Source organism: Sinocyclocheilus rhinocerous, unplaced genomic scaffold, assembly GCF_001515625.1.
Source record: "Sinocyclocheilus rhinocerous isolate Xijiao unplaced genomic scaffold, SAMN03320098_v1.1 scaffold115, whole genome shotgun sequence".
NCBI lineage: Eukaryota > Metazoa > Chordata > Actinopteri > Cypriniformes > Cyprinidae > Sinocyclocheilus > Sinocyclocheilus rhinocerous.
Genome location: NW_015650001.1, coordinates 1,847,952 through 1,873,744, shown reverse-complemented (window position 1 = coordinate 1,873,744; position 25,793 = coordinate 1,847,952). Strand labels below are relative to the sequence as shown.

The 25,793-nt window shown below is 37.5% G+C and overlaps 1 protein-coding gene across 1 annotated transcript in view; it reads left to right on the top strand.

Annotated features, from left to right (window-relative positions):
- The first annotated feature begins 208 nt into the window (after positions 1–208).
- Positions 209–25,793, top strand: part of LOC107711157 (protein sidekick-2-like) — a 155,615-nt gene continuing 130,030 nt past the window's right edge. Inside the window, exon 1 of the mRNA XM_016516095.1 lies at positions 209–587. Coding sequence (XP_016371581.1) covers positions 446–587 — 142 coding nt within the window. The 5' untranslated portion in view covers positions 209–445. The remainder of the gene's footprint in view (positions 588–25,793) is intronic.

Sequence of the window (25,793 nt, the reverse complement as noted above, 5' to 3'; positions counted from 1 at the left end):
TCGAGTCTCCACTACTTCAGCCCTTACTTTTTTTTTCCAGCAGTGGCTTTATAGTGTCTTTTTTTTTTTAAAAAGCATCCACTTAGAGATACTTCATGACGCGCAGGGATGCAGCGGAATCGTTCCTTTGAACGCAAATGATTGAATTCATCTGAACCCAGTTCAGAAAGGTTTCTGAGATTGAACAATTCTTATTGCCTAACTTTTTGTAAATACATAAATAATCAAAATAATTAATACAAGAAAAAAATGATTGTCATGTGAAGTAGTGCTGTTTATGCAGTTCTTGAACTTTGCTTCATCGGACTTTGCAGCAGTTTATTGGTGCCTGACGCGTACAGACTGATTTATAGACTCCTCCTTATTAAGCGCTGGTTTTGGACGCACGGGAGCGACGCGCTCAGTGTCTCGCATCGCTTTGGGGAAACCGGGACTACGGCGCAACATGTATCCAGCGCGGCGCGGGCGAACGCGTGCTGCGGACTCACAGACGTGTCGGAGCATCATGTCAAGGCGCACGTTAACTCTGAAGTGGAGCGCCGGATGGATTCTGATGTTTTCATTCATCACTAACACTTGGGCGCAAGGTAAGCGTCTCCGATCTTATTGTGGCCCCTGAGACTCCGAGCTCGCGAGTCAGTGATGTGTGGGATTTATGGAAAGAATCCTTACTGAATGCTAATGGAATTCCAGTCATAATTCTACCAATTCCAACATGATCAAACATTAATCCTGTTAGAATCAAAATGAGCATACCGGTTAAGCTGAAATATCCAGATTGTTTTCACGATTTCAACTTATCCAGATATTAAGGTCACTTCAAAATTATAATAGCAATACTATCAGTATTCCGTTGAGAATAAAGCATTCATTATTTAACAGTGAAGTTGATATTTGCTGCTGTGAATTTGCTGGTGATAAACATTTATCTCAGCTAAATTGTGATCAGATCATAGAAAATGACATAAATACCAAAATGCAATAATGGATGCAATTTAATTCTCATTTCAATTACCATGCTGTCTTGCCCATTTGGTAGACGGAAATACAATGAATCTGCTCACTATTTGGCCAATTTGAGATAATCGGCTAAGAACTGTGTACTGTTGTCAGATTAGCAGTAATGGCCATTCCACAATGTCAGTTCTTAAAGTTCAACATCTACAGAGAGCCTTGTGAAAGGATAATGCACATTATCTATATATATTTTTATTTTTATTTTTTTTAGTAAACTAATGAATTAAATACTTACTGTATTGATTATTTTGAGTAAAAGTTGTATAAAGTTATTGTGAAAAATTCAGCTTATTATATATATGTACATATGCATGTATTTCAAGAAAAGTAAATGAATATAGTCACGTTCTGGATTGAAACGACATTTGCTGAGCTGAACATCCCTAAAGGGATCCACAATTATAGCAATTAATGATCATAAATAAGCCAAATAAATAAAATAAAGCATATGTGCAAGAGAGACAATATGTTGATTTAAATTGACTTGTTGAGCAACTTAATAAATATACATGGCTAACTAAATAAATAAAGAACTAAATTAATATAATTGCATCAATCTGCTATTCATCTCCCTGATTGTCATACCATTGCTCATTCGTCCAGTTCGCTCCTGAGGGTATTTTACCTTTTGACAAGGTGTTCTGCATTGTCCACGGGGTGCATTTCTCATCTATTAGCTGCTGTAAAAATGGCCTCGGCATCAGCAGGCAGATGGCTGATATACAGCCCCGTGATCCATCCTGGTTGACAGATTTTAAAGCACTGGCACTGGTGATTCATTCACTGTGAAGAGACACGGATAGGCCGAGGTGCATCTGATAGTTACAATGCCCTAAGCATTGGAGTGCTAAAAGCGGCATAATCCTTGAGCATGTCAGCCTTTGAACAGGCCACATTGGGGTATAAACAACCCCCTATCTTATCTATGAAGCCTTCAGCCGTCCCCTATTATGCATGGCACAGTGTTGCTGACACTTATTTGCATCTTGTCATGGAGCATACGTATACTCTAGCGTGCTATAGACAAGGTCTGTCCGATGTTTGTTTAGAGCTGTTGAGGGCAGCTTTGTTTTTCCTCGTATTGATCAGATCCCTGTTTTCATCCTTAAGTGTACTTTCAATGCCCTTGGACAGCTTTAAGGGAGCTTAGCGGTGACTAAAAGGAAACCCAGCACTTTGGTCAATGGATAGAAAAAGCTCTCTGAACCTTTTTCACCTCAAGTCTTTCTCTGGTGATCAATTGCTTGGCTCCACTTGAAGCTGCCAGACCTTGCAGCCCCAAACGACCAAACGGGTACCTGTCACAGAGGGTGGCAAGAAGAAGCAGCAGCAAGTCGGAGGCTCTTTCCTTCACGGAGGGCGGCATTAACCACCATTGTGGAGCGACGAACCTCTGATGCCCAACGTTTCCCCCACGGGGGCCTCTGTTTTTGTTCTGAAGCTTCCTGCTAATGAGTATCAGCATGACTGGCGTGCAGGGTACGGCAGAATGGGATCAGTAATCCTTGCGGAGGGTGGGGAACATGGAGTATTCCGTAAATTAGGAGGGCTCAGAAGCTGAAGAGGTCTCTGGGGAAGTGGAGGTGTCATGTGCTTGTTTTTCCATCCGAAGGCTGAATATGTTTCTCGTGCTGCGTATAATAGCGATCTGGGGCTCTAATTCCACCGGGATACCTGATAGAGTCCGCAAAAGAGACGACTCCAACAGAGTGACACTCATTTTGCGCTCATTGAAAAGCAGAAACCCCCTTCGTGAGGCTGACCGCCTTTGGAGAGTGCTGCAATTAAACCAGTGCACAAATACCTTTCGAACACTGGAGGAAAAGCATAGAAATGCCCCAGAACATTTGTGTGTGTGTGGACAGTTTATTCCTTGGATTTTCAACTAATCCCGACTGTTGTATCGCATTTTCGAAACAATGTCTTAGTGGCACTTTGTTGCATCCTATGACAGCTGTCAGCCATCTTTAAATCTTCTGATTATATTTGATAATCCTCCATGCTTACAAAAATGATTTCGGGTGGAATCCACATTAAAACTGCCTGCTCTGTTGTTTAAGCGGGATAATGTGTGCTCGCCAGAGGCGGACAAAGTACTTAACTCCATTACTTGAGTGAAAGTACAGATAAACTGTCTGAAAAAAATACAGTTTTTAGAGAAGAAAGAAATCACCCACTGACTTTCAAAGTTGCTAACGACTTTCTACTTCGAGGATCTTGATAGAAATGTAGTGAAGTGAAAAGTACAATATTTGTCTTTCAAATGTAGTGAAGTTAAAGTCATAAGTTTCCTGAAAAAATAATACTCAAGTAAAGTACAGATACTCAAAAAGTGTACTTAAGTACAATACTCAAGTAAATGTACTTAGTTACTGTCCGCCTCTGGTGCTCGCAGGCATATGTCAAGATGCCAAGCGCATTTCATTCATACACGTCAACAGAGTCACGCAAATCTGACCCATTTGCCTTAAAAGCTCCAGGAAATTCGAGCCGCAGTCGCGGTAGTTCAAATTCACCACCATGCGGATGTTCCCCTCTTTGGAGGGCACCAGTAAAAGCTTGTTCCCATATGAACACATGGGACTCGAGCGCTGTTGTTTGATGTCCCAGATGGGCCATAATGAGCATGGAAGACCGCAACTCCCTAGATGCCCTGTCATAATTATGCGCCCGTGCACCAGTTGCGGCATATTTATCTGTACGCGCCGTGACACTTATTTAATTAAACGTCTTAGAAGCAAGGTCCCGGCATGGCAACAGATGTCTCGTGAATTTTTGACAAAACGCTCGGCGTTTTCTGCGAGCCCTAGCTGCGACAGCCCCAACTCAAGGCCCCTAGGAGAAACAGACTGACAGCCCAGTTCTTGCGATCCCACGCCGTCTAACGCGGTAGCTCTTCCTCTTTCCTCGCCGCTGAAGTCTGCTGATGTTTATTCATACAGCCAGTAGAACGAGGAATGAATAAATGGCTCAAAATGAGGCACGTCGACCTCTGCAAGGCTCCGTCTGTTTTTTCATTATTGGATGTCAAACTTTGCTTCTTATCAGAGCGGTGGCTCACGGTAATCTGCCTCGAGACCAGACGTGATTGTAGCCTAATATTAGAGAACCTGTAGACTGACTGTACGGAGCCTGTATCTTGCTCCAGGAGGCTTTTAAACGTACTCGTTCGAGCGGTAAAACTGTTTGGATAGTGCAGAATGGAAATATAATCAGATAAGTTTAGACTTTAGGGCCCCTGCCTAGTAACTGCTGTGAGCCTGAGGGGGTATGACTGTCAGTGTTTGTGTGAGGCCAACGAGAGTCAGATCTAGCACTGCATCCATGAAATGCAGGCTCCTAATGCAGTCCCCAAGGAGATCCGACTGTTTGCTATCAGTTCGCTGCGAGTGCTCGAAAGAAGCCGTTGCATTATTCTACTGCAAATGAATGTCTTTTTGTATTACGCCACTGGAACGCCATTGTTATCGGGTTTGATTCTGTCTCAGTAGTCAGTTGGTGCAAACGAGGATTAATTCATGAAGCTTTTTTAAATTCTGTGTTAAACCGAATCCTGTGAATATCTACAAACATCATTTGGCTCCGGAATCTCAGGCTGGCTCCAATCAGTAAGGAAGCAGTTTCTGTCAACGACCAGCTGCTGGAAGCCGCTCGCTTGATGATGATAATGAGAACCCTTCAGTTTTGTAATCGCCTGCTCTCTTAATATTGCTACAGTGTTCAGTTTTACTACAACATTATTTATGTCGAGAACATATAAATGTTTCTTCACAGTTGCTGCGGCAAAGTGTTCACGTCACGGCTTCAGTATGTGTCACATCTATTCATTGCACGGCACTGCACGGCACTTAAAGGTAGATGCTGGTTGTGTAAGTTGAAGGTTGATGCTGTGTAGTGTTTACACAATAGTCAATGTTTCTATGAAATACCAGGACTGATCTTCTGGAGTTGACGATGAGTTACATTTTGTGTTGTTCAGTCTTTTTTGCTATTTGAAAGACTATCGCTGCATATGTTTTGCTTTTGAATGCTGGTCTTCATTGTGGGATGTTGATATCAAGGCGTTTTTGTTCAAAAGGCTTGGTTTACAAACTAGACTGGCACCAAACCAGCATAGAAATCATGCTGGTCTAAACTAGACTTGTCTGCAGGGTTTAACTGTGAGAGTCTTGTATCTGACCATCTAAATGGGTATAAGATTAATGACATTGGTGAAATTAGGGACCATTGTTAGTAAAATTAGATATTGTACAAAACTCCAGAATATTTGATGCTGAATGCTGTAAAAAATACACCAGTGTTTCAAAAGAAAAAGAAAAAACCTGGCCTCCTGTCAGACTCACTGTGTGTGCGCTGCTCGATATTTGCATGAGCTATTTATTTCTAGTGTACCCATTGAAAACATATTTTCCACTGTTCTCTTCCAAGTCAAATTAATCACAATTTACTTAAGTGCAATGCGTGGCAGGCTGATAAATTGTTTGCTGTTGGCACAAAGTTGCCTTTGAACCTGAAATAATAAGTGAACAAAACTTTCCAAAAATTATTATAATTTGATCTGGTTTTATTTTGATCATAAACATATAAAATTTTTCGCTGCATTGTTTAAATGTACAGCTACATTATATGAAAAGATAAATGAAACATTCCACAACACTGCAGTTTGGTTTATGTACAAATACTGTACATAACATTGAGATTTCAAAGTCACTTAAAGAAAATTTTCAACCACTTTTATTTTGGGTGTTTAAAGTGCCCCTATTATGCCATTTCCAATATTGCTTTTCATGCAGTGTGTAATGTAATTGTATGTGAATGTAAACGATCAGCAAAGTTGTAAAGCCGAAAGTGCACGATAAATAAAGTTATTGTCTCCCAAAATAAAGAATCGACTCTCTACAGCCTAAACGAGTCATTAGTAATTCGAATCCCACTTCCGGGATGGCTACACGTCACAGGGTAACACATTTGCATAATTCCCGCTTATGTTCTACGTTGGCCGGCAGCGAACAACTTGACCCCGCCCACAAACACATCATTTTAGTGACGATTGCTTCTCTAATCTCGTGGAGTTAAAAAAAAGCTCCAAAGCTTGCACAGACGCATGTAATCCTATTGTAGGAGACTCCCAAAACAATATTAGGAAACTTAAAAATGGCATAATATAGAGGCACTTTAAAATGGTCACACTAAACTCCTAATTTGCTGCCTATTAATAGTTAGTAAGGTAGTTAAGTTTAGGTATGGGGTTGTGGTAACACCTTAGTCTCTTCAAATCCCGATAGCAATCATTAAGTTAAGTGGTCTAAATGTATTTTTATGTATTTTTATATTCTGTGGAAGGCGTGGAAATGTTAGTCCAATCAAAACGCTCATTTCAAGCGTTTTGATTGACTTTCCTACCTGCCTGTCAACATATGTATTTGCATACCTCTGCACACCCTGTTTGCGCAGACAGGATACGTCATCAGCGCATTCACGCACGCTGTGCAGACAGAGCGAGAATGGCAGGCAAACATCAACAACCTGATTTTACTTCCTGGTATTGTAGTACTTTTACTAAGTGTACTATAAAGTTTTCTCAACAGGTGAATGACACATGATGTATTGTAGTAATGTTGTCTCTGGTCGTCTGATCTGTTTGCGTTCATGCGTTCAGGAGGCGTGGCTTTGGACGGCGATTTGCAGGGAGGGTGGAACGTTCGTTTTCAGTGCTATCAGGCTAAAGTTAGCATTTTCCAAGATCTCCTACTGCACCTTTAATAGTGAGAAAATGTGTCCATATATGGATATATATACACACTCACACAGACAACTGAATGTTTGCTGGCAGGTGCATTGGACATAGAGAATATTTCAAAGAGTGAAGAAAAAAATGGCTGATGAAGGTCACAAACATGATTTCAATAAACGTTTCATATTTCTTGCAATTTACTGCAACGTGCAGGATTTTTCTCCCTTCTAGACCATTTTTTAAATGTTGTACTGCAACATGACCTAACTGCAACCAAAATGCAACATTGTGAAATGTTGTTGAAATGTTTCGTGCTTGCTGGGATGCTAGCCACAATATCATTCAATTTGATGTAATATTTAATGACAACATACAAAGCTGACCCTGTTTACTTTCTTAACCCTTCTGCTGTGCTGAAAATCCTTTACCTAATTTGGTGTTGCTGGTCAAAAATGACCAGCCATTTATTCTCTGTTTTTGAGTGAAAGCACAGAAAACAAGTGATCGATCCGTTACGAAACGAAATACAAAATCTGTGATAATTGAAAGAAAACAAGTAAAAAAATCTGAATCCAATAGTTGGTAGTATATAGCATAACAAGAAATGTATGAGCACTTTTTTGTAGGCTGGTCATTTTCTGGGAACACCACGTGTATCAAGGTTCTGAAAAAAAAATCCAAAAACAACTTCTCAAAACAATATTTATGAGAAGTTGTTATACCCTGTGTGAACAAAATCAGTAGTTTTTAGTCCAGTGCAATAACATTGTAACATTTGTTTGCATATTCTGAAATGCATTTCCATTCTTTTGACGTAATCAAAACCGTGTGGAAATAAAAGAACCAATGAACCAATAAGATCAAGTTTTCTCTTTTCTGGATAAGGCTTTGTTCTGTAACTGAGCTCAAATCAATCTACAAACCAAAGAAAGCTGTAATAGAATCTTGACAATTCTGTTTTGCAGGCAGACCATTTGATATTTAAGGTGAGTGGAAGCTGAATGCTGTAAGATTGAATGCTTGATGAGAGGGATGTCAATAATGAAATCCCTGCCTTTGGAGGAAACTCATTATTTCAGGGATAGTTTAAATAAAAGAGCATCAGCTTGAGTGAATTTGGTTTTCATTTTCTGGTTGTTTACTGCAACAGAGAGGGGGAAATGCCGGTGGTATTATAGGCTTAATAAACATTCTGCATGTGCATTTGCTTCAAGATAATTTGTCAAGAAATTCGGGGCAAATTTTGCACAAGTCAAAGTGGAAATGGCTGGTGTGTACGTGTGTCCTTATGAAGTCTTTATGTTGTGAAGGCTGTTTCTGAATATCCGCAATGCACAGTGATCGTCTTCTGAAGAGACCTTGGCCACTGACATGCTTAGTGTCGAAATGAAATTAGCAAATCTTTCAAAGCGATCTTGTCGCCGAATTGCTTTGGAAAGGAGAAAATGTGATGAAGTTCTGACAAAGTGTCATTTTCCTGCTGCATACAAGCTTGTTTCAAGCCTCTAGGCTGTTCAGTATGAACATTTAAACAACAGAAAGCTTGACTGAAGGGAAACAGCAGCTAGAAACAAAGCCCTCTACATCTTTTCCCTTATTCAGCGTCATCCTCCTGGGAAACTGGGAGTGCATTCTTGTGTTGTGAATAAAATAGCAAAGTGGCAACACGACCGTATGATAGAGACATTGATAGAAAGATTGAAAAGGGGGGAGGCGGAGGGGTTAGAGGAAAGCAAAGGAGATGCAAGCCTCGTTTTCTTCTGAAAAGCTCCAGCGTTATGAACCCATTTATGTGCACAAAAGACTGAGCTCTATTGTTCTGGCCATACGTGCTGAAAAAAGGTGCTCAATCCAAGCCCAGCCAATCATAACATGGATAATTTTACCCATAAAACCCATGCTCTCCGTTCATCAGAGATCTTTCTCTCGGTAACACAAAAAGCTCTCAACACAGAGCTCTGCTGCGAAGCATTTTGAGTGGTCTTTTACAGATTGCAGGGTTTTCGCCTTAAAGATCCAGTAAATTTGGAGTTTTGTGGCTTTTAGTACAGATCTGTCAAGTTTCAACAAACCTTTAGTAGATACAGTATACTTTAAATTGACACTCTGAGAAACTGGACCAAAAATATTGCGTTTTAGTGCCATGTTAAAAATCTAAGATTAGAAATTTAGTCATAATGTGTTGAGAATAATGTTTTATAAGTAATGTTTTGAGGCCCTTTTATGAGAAAAAAGCCATGACGTTTCATATAATAATAAAGGTGTAACATTAACTTAGATGTAAAAATGAATGTCAAATGAACATCAAATGAACATATTCTGAGATATTTTGAAATTCCAATTTTATTTTCACAATTTTACGATTTTACATTTGTAATCTTGATGCAAAATGTACAACTAATTTTGCTAATTACTAATCTATCTATCTATCTATCCATCCATCCATCCATCCATAGTATGGTTTCTGAAACGTTTTTAGAACAACAAACAACAGGAATTAAGTGATTTTTTCTAAATTGCTTTAAAGGGGTCATATGATGTTGCTAAAAACAACATTATTTTGTGTATTTGGTGTAATGAAATGTGTTTATGCGGTTTAAGGTTCAAAATTTTAGGAGGGTGTGGATGAGTCTTAACTTTTATAAAGAATATCTCTTTGGGTTTGAGACTTTAGTCTTTGCAACTTTAGGGATCTTATCGATTCACGAACAGCTTGTAACACTCCAAAGAGAAAGGAAAACTTGAAATCGCATCATATGACCCCTTTAAAAATTTTGTCAGAATGCAAGTATAAATATGAATATCTGTCAGCAAATTATTATTTTCGTCCCCAGCAAATTTTAATTTCGATGGAGCCCTTTGATGTGTCCTGAACCACAATTTGGGTTTTAATCGGATAAAGGTCACTATAAAATGACCTGTTTTGGATCCTGAGTGCAGATCCACAATCTCCTTAAGACCTTCCAATGAGCCATCACCATAAGTGACAGGAAGACATTTCTGAAAGCGCGGCACACCCATCGTGGCTGCCGATGGAAATGTTTCAGATTGTGAAGTTGTCTCCTGTCCCATCACCCCCTCCTCCTCCTCCCCAGCACTCTTCCCTCCATCCTTTGGCAGTCGGCCTGGACGTTTGCCTGGCTGGGAGCCCCTGGCTGCATCTCAATGCCTTGTGCTGGGTATTGATTAGGACAAACGCTGAGCTCTCCCCACCAGCCCAGACTCAGCGCGTGCGGGAATGTGTGGCTGTTTGATGTCACTTGTGTTTCTCTCTCTTCCTTTCCCTCTTATTTCGCTGTCTTCCATCTCGTCTGCGCTTCTTCAAATGCTAGCGACGTAGCGAGCGGCCCTGCACCTGTCTCGTGCGCTTGATGTTTCTTTGCATCGCACCTTGCTTGCAAAACAAATTGACTGCTGCTTTGAGGTGGAAACTCACGAGCCCCTGGTGTGTTTCTGAAACTGGTATGTGTGTGTTCATATGTATGCGTGAGTGTACTTGTACAAGGAATGTGGAGAATATATAAATGTTGATTCACTGTTCGCTCTCGCTACAAAAGTTCTTCCACTCACAGGTTCGCTATTTATCCCGTATAGTCAGTCGTGGCTTTAAAAAGAGAAAGTTCACCCAAAAAAGAAAATTCTGTCACTATTTACTCATCCTCATGTTGTTCTAAACCCACATGCTGTTCGCTGGAACTCAAAAGGAGAAATCTGAATTTTCACGCAGTTCATTTGCATACAACAAGATTACATACAGTATATATGTGTCGAGCTCCAAAAATCAACAAAAAAATTCAAAATTAACCCATATAGCACTACATATGTTTAATTTTCTTTTATTGTTCCTTACTTATAATACAGCTTCAGAAGACTTAAAATACTTAAAAAAATTTTTTTTAAAAATCAGTGCGCAATAATATGCTGTTGAACACACTCCTTTAATTAAAAATGTTATATTAATATAAATATTACCATTTAAATTTAGAACAGTGATAATTGGCTTTCAAGTACTTCTAGTTAAGTAAACATTAAACCTTAACATAAAAGTAATTATTCAAGTCAATAATAAAGAACATTTGTTGGTATAGTCTTCACTGCATGATCATTAAATAAACTTTATTTAAATTAAATAATGATTCTTTAAATTAGAGGACTGATTAAAGCTACTAAAAATATACACTCCTTTCTTAACAATATTGTTGTTTAATTAATATTGATGACAATAAACAACAACATGTCTGTTAGGCTGCATATACAAGACCTTTTTTCTGGTACTTTGATGTCACTGATTAAAAATACACAAATCATTTGCTACATGGGCTACTTTATAATGTTTCTCTCATTGTTTTGGGGTTTTTGTGTAGTCACTGTGAACGTTAATTAAAACAGAGCTGCGTAAAGATTCTTCAAAATGTCTGGGTAAAAAAAACAAATTATAATAATGACAGAGTGAAATGGCAGGGTGATGCAAATGTTATGGTTATTTTTATATTGTTTTTATAAAATAGTCAATTTATTTTGTAATATACAATGATTGATCTTCTCAAGCTGGCAATGAGTTGCCCTGGGAAATGACATTTGGTTTTGTTTTGTTCTTCTCCGCTAGGCTATAATTGTGAGTGTCTTACAAACTGACCAATTTAATGTGTTAATAGATTAGCTGCATTTAATTTGGACTGTTGTTATTACAATGAGGTACAAGACCCAAGAAAAGTCAATTTAATCACCGCCTGTGCCCTGAATGATTTAGTGAGGGTTAGCGGAGCTAGTGAGGTTAAATGGAAAAACTGCGGCACATTGCTATTTGCTCCTCTTGCAGTAATGAATACTGACAGAGATAAAAACGATTGTGTGCGGATATTTATTTTCATTTCAAAGAGGGTAAGAAAGCGGACTCTAATAAAAGACTGCGGTGATACATATTAACCGTTGCAAAAACTTGTGCGCTAAATTCTTGACAGATGCAGATAATCATGAGGCCACACGCCGACGCTAAATTGCCCCTCAGATTTTTTGTATAAAGCATCGCTTCTGAGCTCAGTCTCAAAACATTTCCAGAAGTGTCAGTGTTTCCAGTATCGAGCCGACCGTATTCACCATGTCCACCATTAGAATCAATTCTGGTCAGTGGAGAAGCATGTTTGAAAAAGAGAGAGGCTCTTTGTGCAATAAATCCCTGTCATGTTGGTATCTGTTTATTATGAGGTCATACAAAGGAAAAGAAAATGCAGCTGAAAGAGAGTGAGAGATGAAAAGAGCAAGAGATACCAAGTGAGAGAACAGATATTGATGTGGTATACAGTAGTGCGCATCCCAAATTCAGCTTTGATCCCATGTAGCTCAGAAAGCCTGTTTGAGTTTGGCTCTGTGTTCATTTGAGGAAGGTTGTCGCCGTACTAAAATTAGCTGGTACCAATCCCAGTGAAATTTCACAGTTCTGCATACTCATGTCAGTGCCACACCAACGACAAAACAATTATGCTATTGAACACATTCTTTTTCATTATTAATATTAGTAATAACAAATTAAAAACACTGACATTTAGCCTTCAGGTATTTCTCAGATAAGTAAACATTGTTTAATTAGTCAAGAGAAGTAAACAAGCCATTTTAAAAGGACAAAAGAACAAAAGAATCAAATTTGATGCAATAAAAGAAATAACCGCAATAGAACAAAGATGGCTAGAAATGAACGGTGCTTGAAGTTTCTCAGTTATTCAGTTAAACATTTCAAATATTCAATTACATATTCAGAAATATACAAAAGTACAAAAGTTTTAATCAGAATTATTAGCATGGTCTTTACTACTGCATGATTAAAAGTTGTTAGTCAGTCAGCTCTCAGGTACCAGATAAATTCTATCTATCTATCTATCTATCTGTCTATCTGTCTGTCTGTCTTGTCCGTCCATCCATCCATCCATCCATCGACTCTTTTGAGACTTCTATATTTGAGTGTGATCTTGTAAAACAGATCTATTTGATGTTTCAGTGTTCGTTTCCTTCCTCAAAACAGCTTAGATCAGCATGAATGTCCATGCTGGTAAGTGCTGGTTTGTGGACCAGGATAGCCATTCTGTTCACTTAGCCAGTAAAAATGGTAGACCAGAATGGTCTTTTCTGATGGCGGTTGATGTTTTGAGTCTTGCTTGTCAAACTAGTTTAAAAGTCTGGAGAGGATGATGATGTAGATTAGGCACAAACATTAGTGACCACAGTTTACCTTCACAGAACATTTTGATACATACAGTACTGTTCAAAAGATTCTTTAAAAATAATTTAATATTTGGAGGCAGCAAGGCCACATTAAATGAATCAAAACTGAATAATGGCACAGAAGATTCTATTTGAAATAAATGCTGTTCTTTTGAAAAAAAAATCTGACAGTGCTGAAAGCAGCACAACTGCTTTCAACATTGATAATATTAAAGGGGTCATAAAAGGAAAAAATGAAATCGCATCATATGACCCCTTTAAGAAAATGTTTCTTGAGCAGCAAATCAGCATATCAGCAAGGCCACATTAAATGAATCAAAACTGAATAATGGCACAGAAGATTCTATTTGAAATAAATGCTGTTCTTTTGAAAAAAAAAATCTGACAGTGCTGAAAGCAGCACAACTGCTTTCAACATTGATAATATTAAGAAAATGTTTCTTGAGCAGCAAATCAGCATATCAGAAGAATCATGTGACAATGAAGACTGGAGTAATGATGCTGAAAATTCAGCTTTACCATCAGAGGAATTTTATGTATTTAAATAGAAAACAGTAATTGTAAATTGTAGTAATATTTCACAATATTACTGTTTTACTGCATTTTTAAACAAATAAATGCAGCCTTGGTGAGCATAAGAGGCTTCTTTTAAAAACATAAAAAGTCTTACCCCACATTTTTAATGGTATTATAATATTTAATATATTAATTTAGTTAATTTTATAAGAAAATAAAACTTTAAGTAGGTATATAATCATATTCTAGCCCACGAGTTCATTCAACATTAAGTACCACCTTAATGTTTTTGTCTGAAGTCAGTGCAGCCTGCACAATTAAAAAACAATTAATTGTGATTAACATGATCCTGTAATTAATTGGGTACCATTTTTATCAACTGACATCCCTATTAAAAGCAGACAATTCCAGTGCAGACATCACCACTCATTTTAGCACACACACACACCCACACATACACAAATGAAACAAAACCTCCTGCTCGACAGTCCCTCAGTATTAGATTAATCCCTGCTGCAAGCTATTCCATAAAATGATGAGGACAAAATCTGTCATTCTTCTACCATTCTTACAATCGTACAGTCTTTTAAGGACTATTCGGTACATCTTTTAAGGACACTGGGCTTGTGTTAAATCTTCAACCGATCTGGTATGGTTTTGTTGTCCTTATCTCTTGGCTACTTAAGCTCAACTCTGTATATTCAGGTTGTTTTCTTGTGAATGATCCTGTAGGACTCCCACTCGCTCTGATGCACTTTGACAAATAGGGCACATGAAGAATCACGAAGGAAAGGAACTGAAGCAAGTTCTCCAGATGAAACAAAGAGTCGCTAGCTGAAGGGAGAGGCTGCTCACGTCACAGTGAATCAGTGCAGGGCCGGTGATCTGGGGGAAACTCTGTCATCAGGTCTCCGCGCTGGTCTGCGGGGGCTCTGGATATAGCGGCATCATGAGGGCTTGTGTCTGAGAAGCGTCCTCTTGTCTTATTGAGCACCTTGTGAGCCCTGTGTGGACCAATGGGATACGTGCACATTACTGTACATACAGAATCACACGCTCATGCTACAGTGGTCGTTTCCTGCCTTGCCTTTGTGTTGGAGACTTGAGAGATTCATCAAAGACATCAAAAGTAGCATCTTACCAACAACTGCAACAGGCTTAGTGTTCACTCAAGTGTATAATTTCTGTATCGCTAGCAGCTTCAAGCAGAATTGCATTAAAGGTATACTGTATGTTTCGTCGGTTCATGCAATCCCTGTGAATCAAACCTTTGACCTTAGCATTGCTAGCGTCATGCTTTACTGTTTGAGCTACAGGGATGACTAGTTGAGAAGTCTCTTTTAAAGAAGTTCTGTATAATTATGAGTCCAGATGCCGACCAGAATCCTGAGTGGAATATGTTTAATTATAGAAATATTGCTCACAGCTGATGATTTGAAGTGTGCCGTTAACTGTTAGCATGCTAAAGCACAACATGCTGTTAGCTTGCTACAATCCTTTGCTAGAAGTTTTGTTCCTAATTAATCCTTCACTAAAATATTGACATTTGTATTTAAAAATAGTTTAGATAAACTAGTCGACCTCACTATTCAACCAACTTGGCTGTTAGATGATAATTCAGCCAAGCAGAATAGCACTAAACCAGAATAAACCAGAAAATTCTTTACAAAATGCAGTTTAAAAAACATGTGGCAAAAATGTCATGTGGTGTAACCATCAAGTAAAAAGCATTAGCATATTTTGAACACACATGAGTGTTCACATCATCATTATTTGGTTACACTTTACAATAGGGTTCCATTTGTTAACATTAGTTGAATACAATGTTCTGTCATGAAACTCTAGATGGCGCAGACTGATAGGTTCTAACTCAGTCTGATATAATCACATCATTATTCACATGACGCAGGTGATTGGTTTCTTTTCATATCAGCAGCCAATAGGCTTGCTGATCTACATTCAAATACTTGGCTAGAGCTTTCTGTAGTAGTTGCAGCGCACTTTAGAAACCCTCCACCTTCCCCAGCTCCACCTGTCTAGATCTGCTATGGGGTGATTTCATGTATGTTATATAAGGGGGTTATTTCATATGTTATATATGCGTCAGCGGTATTTCTTACATGCTCACAGTAGAATGTCTGTGGATGTAGTAAGTCTCGGTACTTGCTCTGCCAAAGCAGCACCAGCGTAGCAGTTCTCTTCTGCCAAGACCAAAAACATTAACCCTGTCATGTACATATTACCATGCTAAAAGTGTTGTTATGACAGAGATACATCAGTTAACATCAACAATGAAAAATGCTTTTAAATCATTTGTTAATCTTAGGTAACATTGATTCCAACATTTACTAATACATTATTCAAATCAAAGTTGTATCTATTATTGTTATTTAAAGGGATACTCCACCCTAAAATGAAAATTTTGTCATTAATCACTTACCCCCATGTTGTTCCAAACCCATAAAAGCTTTGTTCGTCTTCAGAACACAATGCGTAAATACACGTAGAAAACGTATCCTTGTGTCGCGGCTGACACATTATCTAGAGTTAGCAAAGATTAATAATTACTGTAACAATGTATTGCTCATTGTTAGTTAATGTTAGTTAGTGCATTAAATGTAGTTAACAAAAAGTGTTACCCATTATTTAAAAAAAAAAACATCTTTAAGCATTTTCATAAATCGCATGAATTATTCATAAATATTATTTCGTTTTTCATCTCATCAGCACTAAATGACATTTTACAGCCTGAACAAACATTGCCTCGTCATAAAAAGGTCAAATTATCTGATATGCACAGTCAAAGGTCAATAAGGGGGGATCAAAATGAATATTAATTAAGAAATTAAAAACATGCTCATAATATAAGAGATGTATTCAGGCCATCCTTTGTGGAAAATAAGCACATTTGAGCACAATTTAAAAAAAGAGTACGTATTACAAAAATAATGTAGTTAAGTGCAAACTGAATGTAATGGAATTTTTTTGCCACTTAATTTCATGTTAATTGCAATTATATATAAAAAAATATATATGTTTAAATGTATATTAAATGCAATTAGCTGGACTTTAGAGTGCTTTTTTGACACACTTAAGTAGGACGTAAGTACATCTTTATGTGCAATTTTAAAATTACTTTGAAATATGGTTAAAGTGTACTGCCAAATGTACAGACAAACATTTATAGTAAACTAAAATATACTTTAACATAATTTCTACTGATACCTGTATGTCATGTATATAAATATTTTTGGATTACATTTAAGTAAGGATGAAGTTGCAATCAAATCAAACACTAAGCACACTAAAAGTGTTTCCCAAAAAGCATTGTTTAAGCACACTTCATTAAAGAACAAAAAATACATATTTAAACAAAATGATTTAAACTGCTTTTAATTTGGCATTGCTACAAAGTACACTATTATGTATACTTAAGTGTGTTAAGAAACCGTCATGAAGTGTGTTGTCTTAAAGTACACTCAAGTTACCTTTTATTTGATTAATATTACATTAACTGCATGTTTTTTAATAATATGCTTCTAAGATTTAAAGTACACTTACAAAGGCACTTCAAATTCAATCAAACACACTTCCTTTTCCACAATGGGTGACATGTATGAATATATAAAATGTATGTATTTTTTTCAATAATTTCAAAAAATATAGTATGTATGTATGTATGTATATTTATTTATGATAAATTAATCTGCCCCGCCGTGGTGGCATGCTGTCTGGCTCTGGTGGTTCTCTGCTCCACCTGTATTGCCGGCTCCGCCCTGGCTCTCTGCTCCGCTAGTTCTGCCTCAGTTCCCGGTCTCTCCATTTCCATGTGGACCTGGCCCTTAACACTCCATCTCACTCCTTCTAACTGCCGAGTATTGTATGCGCTTATCGCCAGCAGTGATAGCTACTCTACAGAGCCCTCGTTAGCTTCCTAGCCTAGCCTAGTCTTGCCTTGCCTTGTCTGTTTTCTCGGTTTCTGATCTTTGCCTGTTTTCCTGGATTTATCCCTTTAGTCTTGCCCTTTTGATTCTGTTCGCCGTTCGTTGACCTTCGCTAGCCCTAGGATTATTCTTGTGTCTTGCCCGCCTTATACCTGTTTGCCATTGTTCGACCCTGCCTGTGTTTCTGACCTCTCTGCTTTAATAAAGCTTGCACATGGATCCGCATGTCTCACGTCTTGTCAGCCCCGTAACACTAGTACAGAGTAAATTAGCTTTATTGATCAACCATGGTGATTTTTGCTGGTCTGTTTTTTTTTTTGTTTTTTTTAACTGGGCTCACATATAGATCTTCTGTGATGTTTTGTCAAGCGCCTCAATCCATGTTATTTTGGAAGGATTCCTGGTGAATTGTTTTATTCTATCATTCAATCATGCCTGTGCTGCTCATCTCCAAAAAATTCAAAACAATAACATACATGCTTGTATGAGATCATTTGTAGAGTCAGTAGTGCTGCACCGATACTTGCCTGATAAATTGTGTTTTTATGTTAGCATTTCATTAGCCAAAGAGGAGCTATCAGCATACAGGCAGACAGGAAGGTGATCTGACAGCTCCCCCCTAACCTGTCTATTGATCCTACAGCCTCATTAAACCTCTTATCCAGTGGCTTTCACACACCCGAGCCTGTCATCGCTCTCAAAGCTGTCAGGGCCCGAGCAACATTCAGAATGCACACACACATACACAAACACACATACACACGCGCTGCCAGTCTCTGCAAGCAAACATGCAAGGCTGTGTTTTTTTTTAAAAGCTTTAATCATGGCACAACAGCGAGTGGAGGATGTCAGCATGCCCTCCCCCCTCCGAAAGCGTGTTTTATTAAAGTAGTCCTGGACGAGCGGCCCGTGGAGAACGTCGTGTAGAGCTGGAACAAAAGACGGAGATGAAGTCCGGAGAGTGCATTGTAAAACACTTCATTAAAACCTCTCACTGTTAATGGAGAAGATGAGACCTAGTTTAACTCCTCATTGGAGCTTTTTTTATTTGTGGCTCAAATTGAATTGTCATAAGTTTAGAAGGTGACCTGAAGTGTTTGTCATTGCAGTAATTGTTAGCGCTGATCAATCAAAGCAGTTGTGATTGCAGGAGCAACTTGGGGAATAGCCTGAATTGCTTCACTTTGATGAAGTGTGTGATGCAGAGTTCATAAAGCCGTTGGCTGACATGTAGATATGAACATGTCATCTCGGCATCCAATCTGAAATGGAATATCAATTTACATAATATTTAGCATGTCAGGATTATCGTGTCCCATGATAGAAATATAATGTCAAAGCTATCTGGATGACATATTTTGTCTAGGGGATTTCTGACTTCCATTTATGCTTTCTGAGCTAATATTGCGTACAAATTTGCAAAAATGCTCTCATGCAGACTGTGTGTGAATTTGCAACAAAGAGGTTGGTGGTATGAGGATGCTATCCAAATTTAAGAAATTAATATCAATAGTAGTTTTGAAAATGAATTTGCTATACTGAACACAATCCTTCATTTAAAAAGTCATATGAATAATATATGAATGGCTATTAATTATTATAAAAATAAATCTACATAATTTTTATACTTATACTTGAAAGCTACCACATGTCAGTAGAGAAACTTCATTCTGTGTGATTTATTAGCTTGTTTACCCATGGGGACCTCAATTTGGGTCCCCACCGTGACACGAGTCCCCATGAGTCTGTGTGTATTGTAGGTTTAAGTCCCCACCAGTGATTTTTTTTTACACATTTTAAACATTGTAAATGTCTTTACTGTCACTTTTGATCAATTTAATGTTTCCTTCCTTGCTGAATAAAAGTATTAAAAGTATTTCTTTAAAAAAAATCTTACTGCACCAAAGTTTTAAAAGCTATTGCTTTTAACATTATGTAAAGCTGTATATAATGTTCCTTGTAAAGTGCTCATATGCTCCAACACTAGTGAACTGGCTTATTATATTCTTAAAATGTACCTAATTTAGCAGCACAGTTCATGTTTTTTAAAGTGTGCAACTTGAGAGGCAGTCTGATTGCAGTTTGGTTGCCATGTCTGCAATTGTTTTCATGCATCCATATGATTCAGAAGCTCCAATCTCAAGCTCTGTTTGTCAGAGGCCTCACAAGCCTCGTCACTAATTGCCCTCATTAACAGCCAGCACTCACGCCCTGCTCTGTTCCCTGAAATTAAGACATTGCAGTAGAGATGTTATGAGGTAGAATAATGCGGTGGGTCAAGGAGATAAAGTTAAATCTAATTAATTATCACTTAAATTAACGATATCTCTTGAACACAAATGGCATTTGCACTTGGAGTGTTTTCGTCCCTATTTTGAGAAGTCGAAACATATGACAGGACAGGAAATAAAAGGCTTTTGTTGTGTTTTTGTGAGTTATTCTTTGTTAGATGAACACGGCATCCTACGGTGAGGTCATATTAAAGATCTGCAGTCATGAAATGACACTCAAGACTAATGAATATGAAAACATTTATAAAAATAGGCATGAAGCTCCTTGGAGCAAGAGATTGGGTGACAGCCACATTGGATGAGCTTAACTGACAAAAGCTTCAGGGATCACATATGAGGACGCAAACACACACACACACACACACACACACAGAGAGAGAGAGAGTGAGAGAGCCAGAGTGCAATGCACATTATCATGAAAAAACACATTTCTTTGGACAAAATGCATATCACATATAGCAAAAGACAGAGTGAGCTGCTGCTGGAAAAGTATGTTTATATTTAGTGCTTCGAACTAACTTATAATAGTTTAATTTGGCTGTCAGGTGCTTGAGCTTGACAGATATGTGTGCTGTTTAAAGAATTTGACACGCGTTTTCCTCAGTGCATAACTTACTTTTCACAGGTGTATCCTTATCTGTAAATGTTAGAAAGTCACACGATGTATTTACATTTTGCATACAAGGTGTGTTTCCCAAAAGCATTGTTAGCTAACTATGGCCGCAAATTCCATTGAACTCTAACGACAGAAATTGCGACCAAAGTTGCTTTTGGGAAACAAACCCCAGGCTAGTCCCGAAAGCTAGTGAGTCAGAGCACAAGAGAACAAGAGTGCAATCATTTTAGCTTAATACATTTAGCTAAAATTGCATATTGATTGGAGGACAATATTGGATGTTAAATAACATTTTAAATAATGGATACAAATTATAAAATTATTTTTATTAAATTATTGAAATTCAATAATTAATAATATTTGGATTTTATCTGATTAATCAATTAATCAAAGAAATAAATGACAGGTAATTATCGAAATTATCGTTAGTTGCAGCCTTATGATAAATTTTTTTAGTTTTTTTTTTATAATAAATGAGTATTATATATTTGTTAATTAAACAAAAAATATTATATTAAACAAAAGCAATGCTATTTTTATACTATTTTTTTTTTTACTTTTTATTATTATTATTATTTTTATTTGTTGATTTAAAGGTATAGTGAGTCCAAACAGCTGATAAAAACATCACAAGTAATCCACACAATTCTAGTCCAATTAACATCTTGGGAAGCAAAAAGCTTGTAAGAAGTGTTTGTAAGAAATAGGGGTTGCACCGACTAATCGATTAGTCGACTTCAATGCTCTGCCATGACGCTTTAAGCTTGACGTTGACTAGTCGCTGGTCCTATAGAGGGCGCAACAGGATAAGAAATCTTTGAAGGACTTCCACATTTACGCTCTGTTTCCAAACAGTTAAAATGACAAATAAATGCATACTCTGAAAGCGCTCCACAAGACGTGAGAGTATATTACTGGATGCTCGAAATTGAACAGGAGAATGCACGTTTTTAACAGCTTATTGTACAGGTAAGTTAATCACCGTTCTAATCTAATGCGCTGCTGCACTGCAACGCACACACATAGGCTACAGACAGTAGCACCTACATCACGCGCACAGAGTCATTCAGCGCGGAAATGTATTGTCAACCAAACATCAATGCCTTGAATTTTATGCAAGCAGCTATTGGTAGCCAGTGCAAATTGATAGCGGGCGCACAGAATCATTCAGCGCGGAAATGTATTGTCAACACTGTTCTGTGATTTCTCAATAAAATAGCTTAGAAACCGAAAAGTTCAAGCATATATTTCTTAAATATATCTAAATCCCACAGCTTCACTACTAGTAGAGAGATGCTGCCAGGCAGTATTAATTCACACAAGCAATCGCTCTCACTAATGCATTCATATGAATGTAATCTTTACTGTGCTACTTTATCTGTATCTGATTTAGAACGAGCAGAAATCTGTGAGAAATATAACAACCCAAAGACAAAAGAACTGATAAAAATGAGCTGTTATAGGAGCAATAGCCATGTGGGCAGTGCTGTGTCATATGCCATAGCTGTGCACAAGGTGTTTGTCACAGCTCCAGACTTATTTGTTCATTAATGACGTCATCAGCGACTAGTCGACTTCGACTCAACTTTCATCACATAATAGTCGCCTTTAAAAAATCAGAAGTCGTTCAACCCCTAGTAAGAAACAAACCCATCAAGATGTTTTAACTTCAAATAATTGCTTCCAGCTTAAATACGAGTCCTCTATCCATAATATTGCTTTCTCACAATTGGTGAGCAAGTGATGTAATGCTAAATTTCTCCAAATCTGTTCAGATGAACAAACAAACTAATCTACATCTTGGCCTGAGGCTTAGTACAGTACATTTTCAGCAAATTTTCATTTTTGGGTAAGCTTTTCCTTTAAAGAAACCTTTTATCCAGCTGTATATCTTTAACTACACAATGTCATATGACTCACTTTAAGTAATTCTAAACTTTTGATTGGTTTTAAGTAGTGCTGTCAAACGATTAATCGCGATTAATCACATCCAAAATAAAAGTTTTTGTTTAACATAATATATGTATGTGTATTCAAAAATGTATATATATATTGTCACGGATGCACCAGCCACTGACATAGAGACACCAGCCACAGACCATACAGCGGTTTAACAGGACAGGTTCCACTCAGAACAGGCCTCGCCATGGTCGACCAAAGAAGGTGATTGCACGTGCTCAGCGTCATATCCAGAGGTTGTTTTTGGGAAATAGACGTATGAGTGCTGCCACTGTGTGTGTGTGTGTGTGTCTGTCTGTGTGTCTGTGTGTGTGCTTGTTTATGCTACATTGTGGGGACCGGCCTGCGGTCCCCACGAGGGGAAAAAATATATTAAAAATAGTAAATGATGTTTATCTGAAAGTGTAACAATGCAAACAGGTTTTCTGTAAGGGGTAGGTTTAGGGTTAGGGCATAGAAAATATCATTTGGTCAGTATAAAAGTAATAGAAGTCTATGGAAAGTACCCACAATTCACAGAAACAAACATGTGTGTGTGTGTTGTCATGACGATAAACGATGCATCATGACATGCAACGTGACTTTTTTCCTGAATTTGAAGCTCAGTAAAAACTTTACACAAATGAAATGTCAAAACATAGCATCATTTAGGAACATAATCCCATTATGATCTACTGAGATCTATCTTTTTGGAGTAGCTTCTCCAACACTGTTAAAATGAGACACAAAGTGTAGCAGATGATTTACACCTGGCTGAAGCGCAGGTGTATCAGTCAGCCCTCCTCTAATGTTTTGAGCATCTTTTGCCTCAAAGCAACACAATGCATCATGGGGTTTGTTTTCTCTCTGACATTTACGCTCATAACCATTATCTCATATAGCTCTCTGTGTGACAGTTTATTCATTCATATGCTTACAAGATGACAGGGCAGTCATTGATATCTGTTAGTGAACAAGAGTGAGTGGCTGTAGCTCAGAGACAGAAGCCATGACATGGCTCTAATGAATCGAATCAATTTTGATCCTGTTTTCTTTCCCGTATCCTTAAAAAGACTTTCATAAATGTGATATCCTGCAAATCGCAGTTAGTCTGAGTCTGTTTTGTAGCTATATTGCAAGCGTCGTTAAAAACTGGAACGCTCACAGGCACGTACATTTACACAGGCATGCACAGTTAGCCCTCGCCTGGCTCTTTCGAGAGCCCCTGGTGATCAACATTAAGATGTTTTTGTTCTCTTTAAGGAAGATTAAGTTGGACTGGATGTTCTTGGAGGAACTGGAGAGAGAGATCACAATACATGAAATGCAAATTCACTCATCTGGCTCTCAGTAGGCAGCAGTTTTAACTGATTAATCGTAGATGTTTACTTGATTGACTGCAGCTTACTAAACCATGATGTTATTTGTCAAGCTTTTCGACATTGGCCTTTGATGCATTTGTGTGTGTGTGTGTGTTAGAAATTGTTTTGCTTTTAGCTTTGATTGTTTGTTAAATTTTTTATAGCAACATCAGCTTTTCGTAACCCTACCGAATTGAATTGTCAACACATAAATAATGTTATTTCGCAAATTCCCGTTCTGACAGTGTGAATTATGCTGGTATGTAAAGATTAGCCAATCATAACAGAGGTAATTTAAATACAGAAGTCTTAAAGGCATAGTTCACCGAAAAATGAAAAATCTGAGAGATCATGAATGCTGCAGTCTGTTTAAACGATATTTAATCAATTTGAAATTTTTTTATGGTTTGAGTGAATTCAATGAATGAGTCACTGAATGATTCAATGACTCACTCAAAAACTCAGCATTTTTGAAGGAATCTCTTGAATGAATGATTCAAGTATTTTTTTTAACAGTCGTTTGTCGCCACCTACTGGTGTGATGATGCAATGATAAATCTTTATTTGAAGCATCCAAGTTACTTTCTGATATACTCAAATTTTGAATCCTACTGTAGATTTCACTGTGTCTATCTGAACTATGAACATGCATCCCAGTAATTCTGTGATTTATTGAATTTTTGTAAGACTGAAGTAATTATACTGTGTGGTTGAAAAGACTGTTTGTGAAGCTATTTCATGACACCTGCTCTTTTTGGATCAGAAGCAGCGCGAACACAGATTTGAATGCTGCGGTGTGATCGTACTTGTTAAATGTTTAATAGACTTATCATTATTACCAAATTATCATTATTTAGGGATAAAATCGCATGGGTGTTTGATTTGAGATCGTTATCTTTGAAGAAAAGTCATGTTATAATAAATTACAACATTTTTTGATTTAAGACACCATTATAAGTCAACTTGAGGGAAACTAGCCACATAACAAGTCTTGAATGTAATTGACAATTGAAAAACCCATGTTAGTTGGCTGCTGATCTGAATATTAGAGTGAAACGTGCCCCTCAGTGTCTATTGTGGTTACGCCGCTGATTCAAGCAAAGAATAAAACGCTACAAAAGTGTAGAAAATGGTCCCTTTGAAGCTTTAGTAAAGCATTAGCATTCAACAGCGAACCACAGTAATCATTTATCTGCCTTAACACTAGTGAAGAATCACAATCCAGTCATGGAGAGAGAGTTAGTAGGTAGAGAAGTGCAGTGTGAACTGCTGTCAGTGGACACATCTGTCAACACTGCAGCTCTTCTGTTTAAGTCAGTCTGGCTGTTTCGCCCAGGCCATTCTCTTCGCTGTGTGCCTGTCCACCATTTAATGAGGCAGTATTCCAATGCTTTCAATACATCCAGTGTGGAAATAACAGACTCCGAGCAACACACTGCATATAAAACTGTAATGCAGTGCATTGTGAGATTTAAAAGCTTTTGAATGAAACTGCTGTAATAGCTCCTGCAACCTGAGAGACAAAAGCAGCCACATTTTTCACTGCTGAGATGTTTTGTTCCCTGAGGCTGATGTTAACAGGTCTTACCAGAACCGATCCAGCCTGGACATTCATTGGTACATTGGAGGTCATTTTTCATGCATGCAGATCAGGGGAAGTTGTGTGTTTTCTTTTTTTTTATGTATTTTTAAATATTATGAATGTATACATTTTATTAATTACAATATTTGTTGGTTTGATATTAAGTTGCAAATGAAGTTGTAAAAAGTGCACAATTGTATACAACCTAAACCTATATATTCTGTTTAACGGCAGGTTACATTGTGACAACATAGCAAAAGGTCTTGAAAATCACCTTTTTTCTGTGCAATAATGGTGAAATTTGTTATTCAGATAATAAATTTTTAAATAAATAAAAAAAAATACTTTGTAAATAACAGATTCTAAATGTTCTATCTATCTATCTATCTATCGTACTATCGTATATAAAATTATCATTTTAACTAGTTTGACTAGTCAGTTAGAATCTCTTTTATTTAAAATGTATTTTATTTATACAGTGTATAATATATTATAGATTATAAATATTAGTAATATTAAATAATTATTAATATGGAATTATATGTTTGCATGTGTGCTTCCTTTATTTATTATTTATT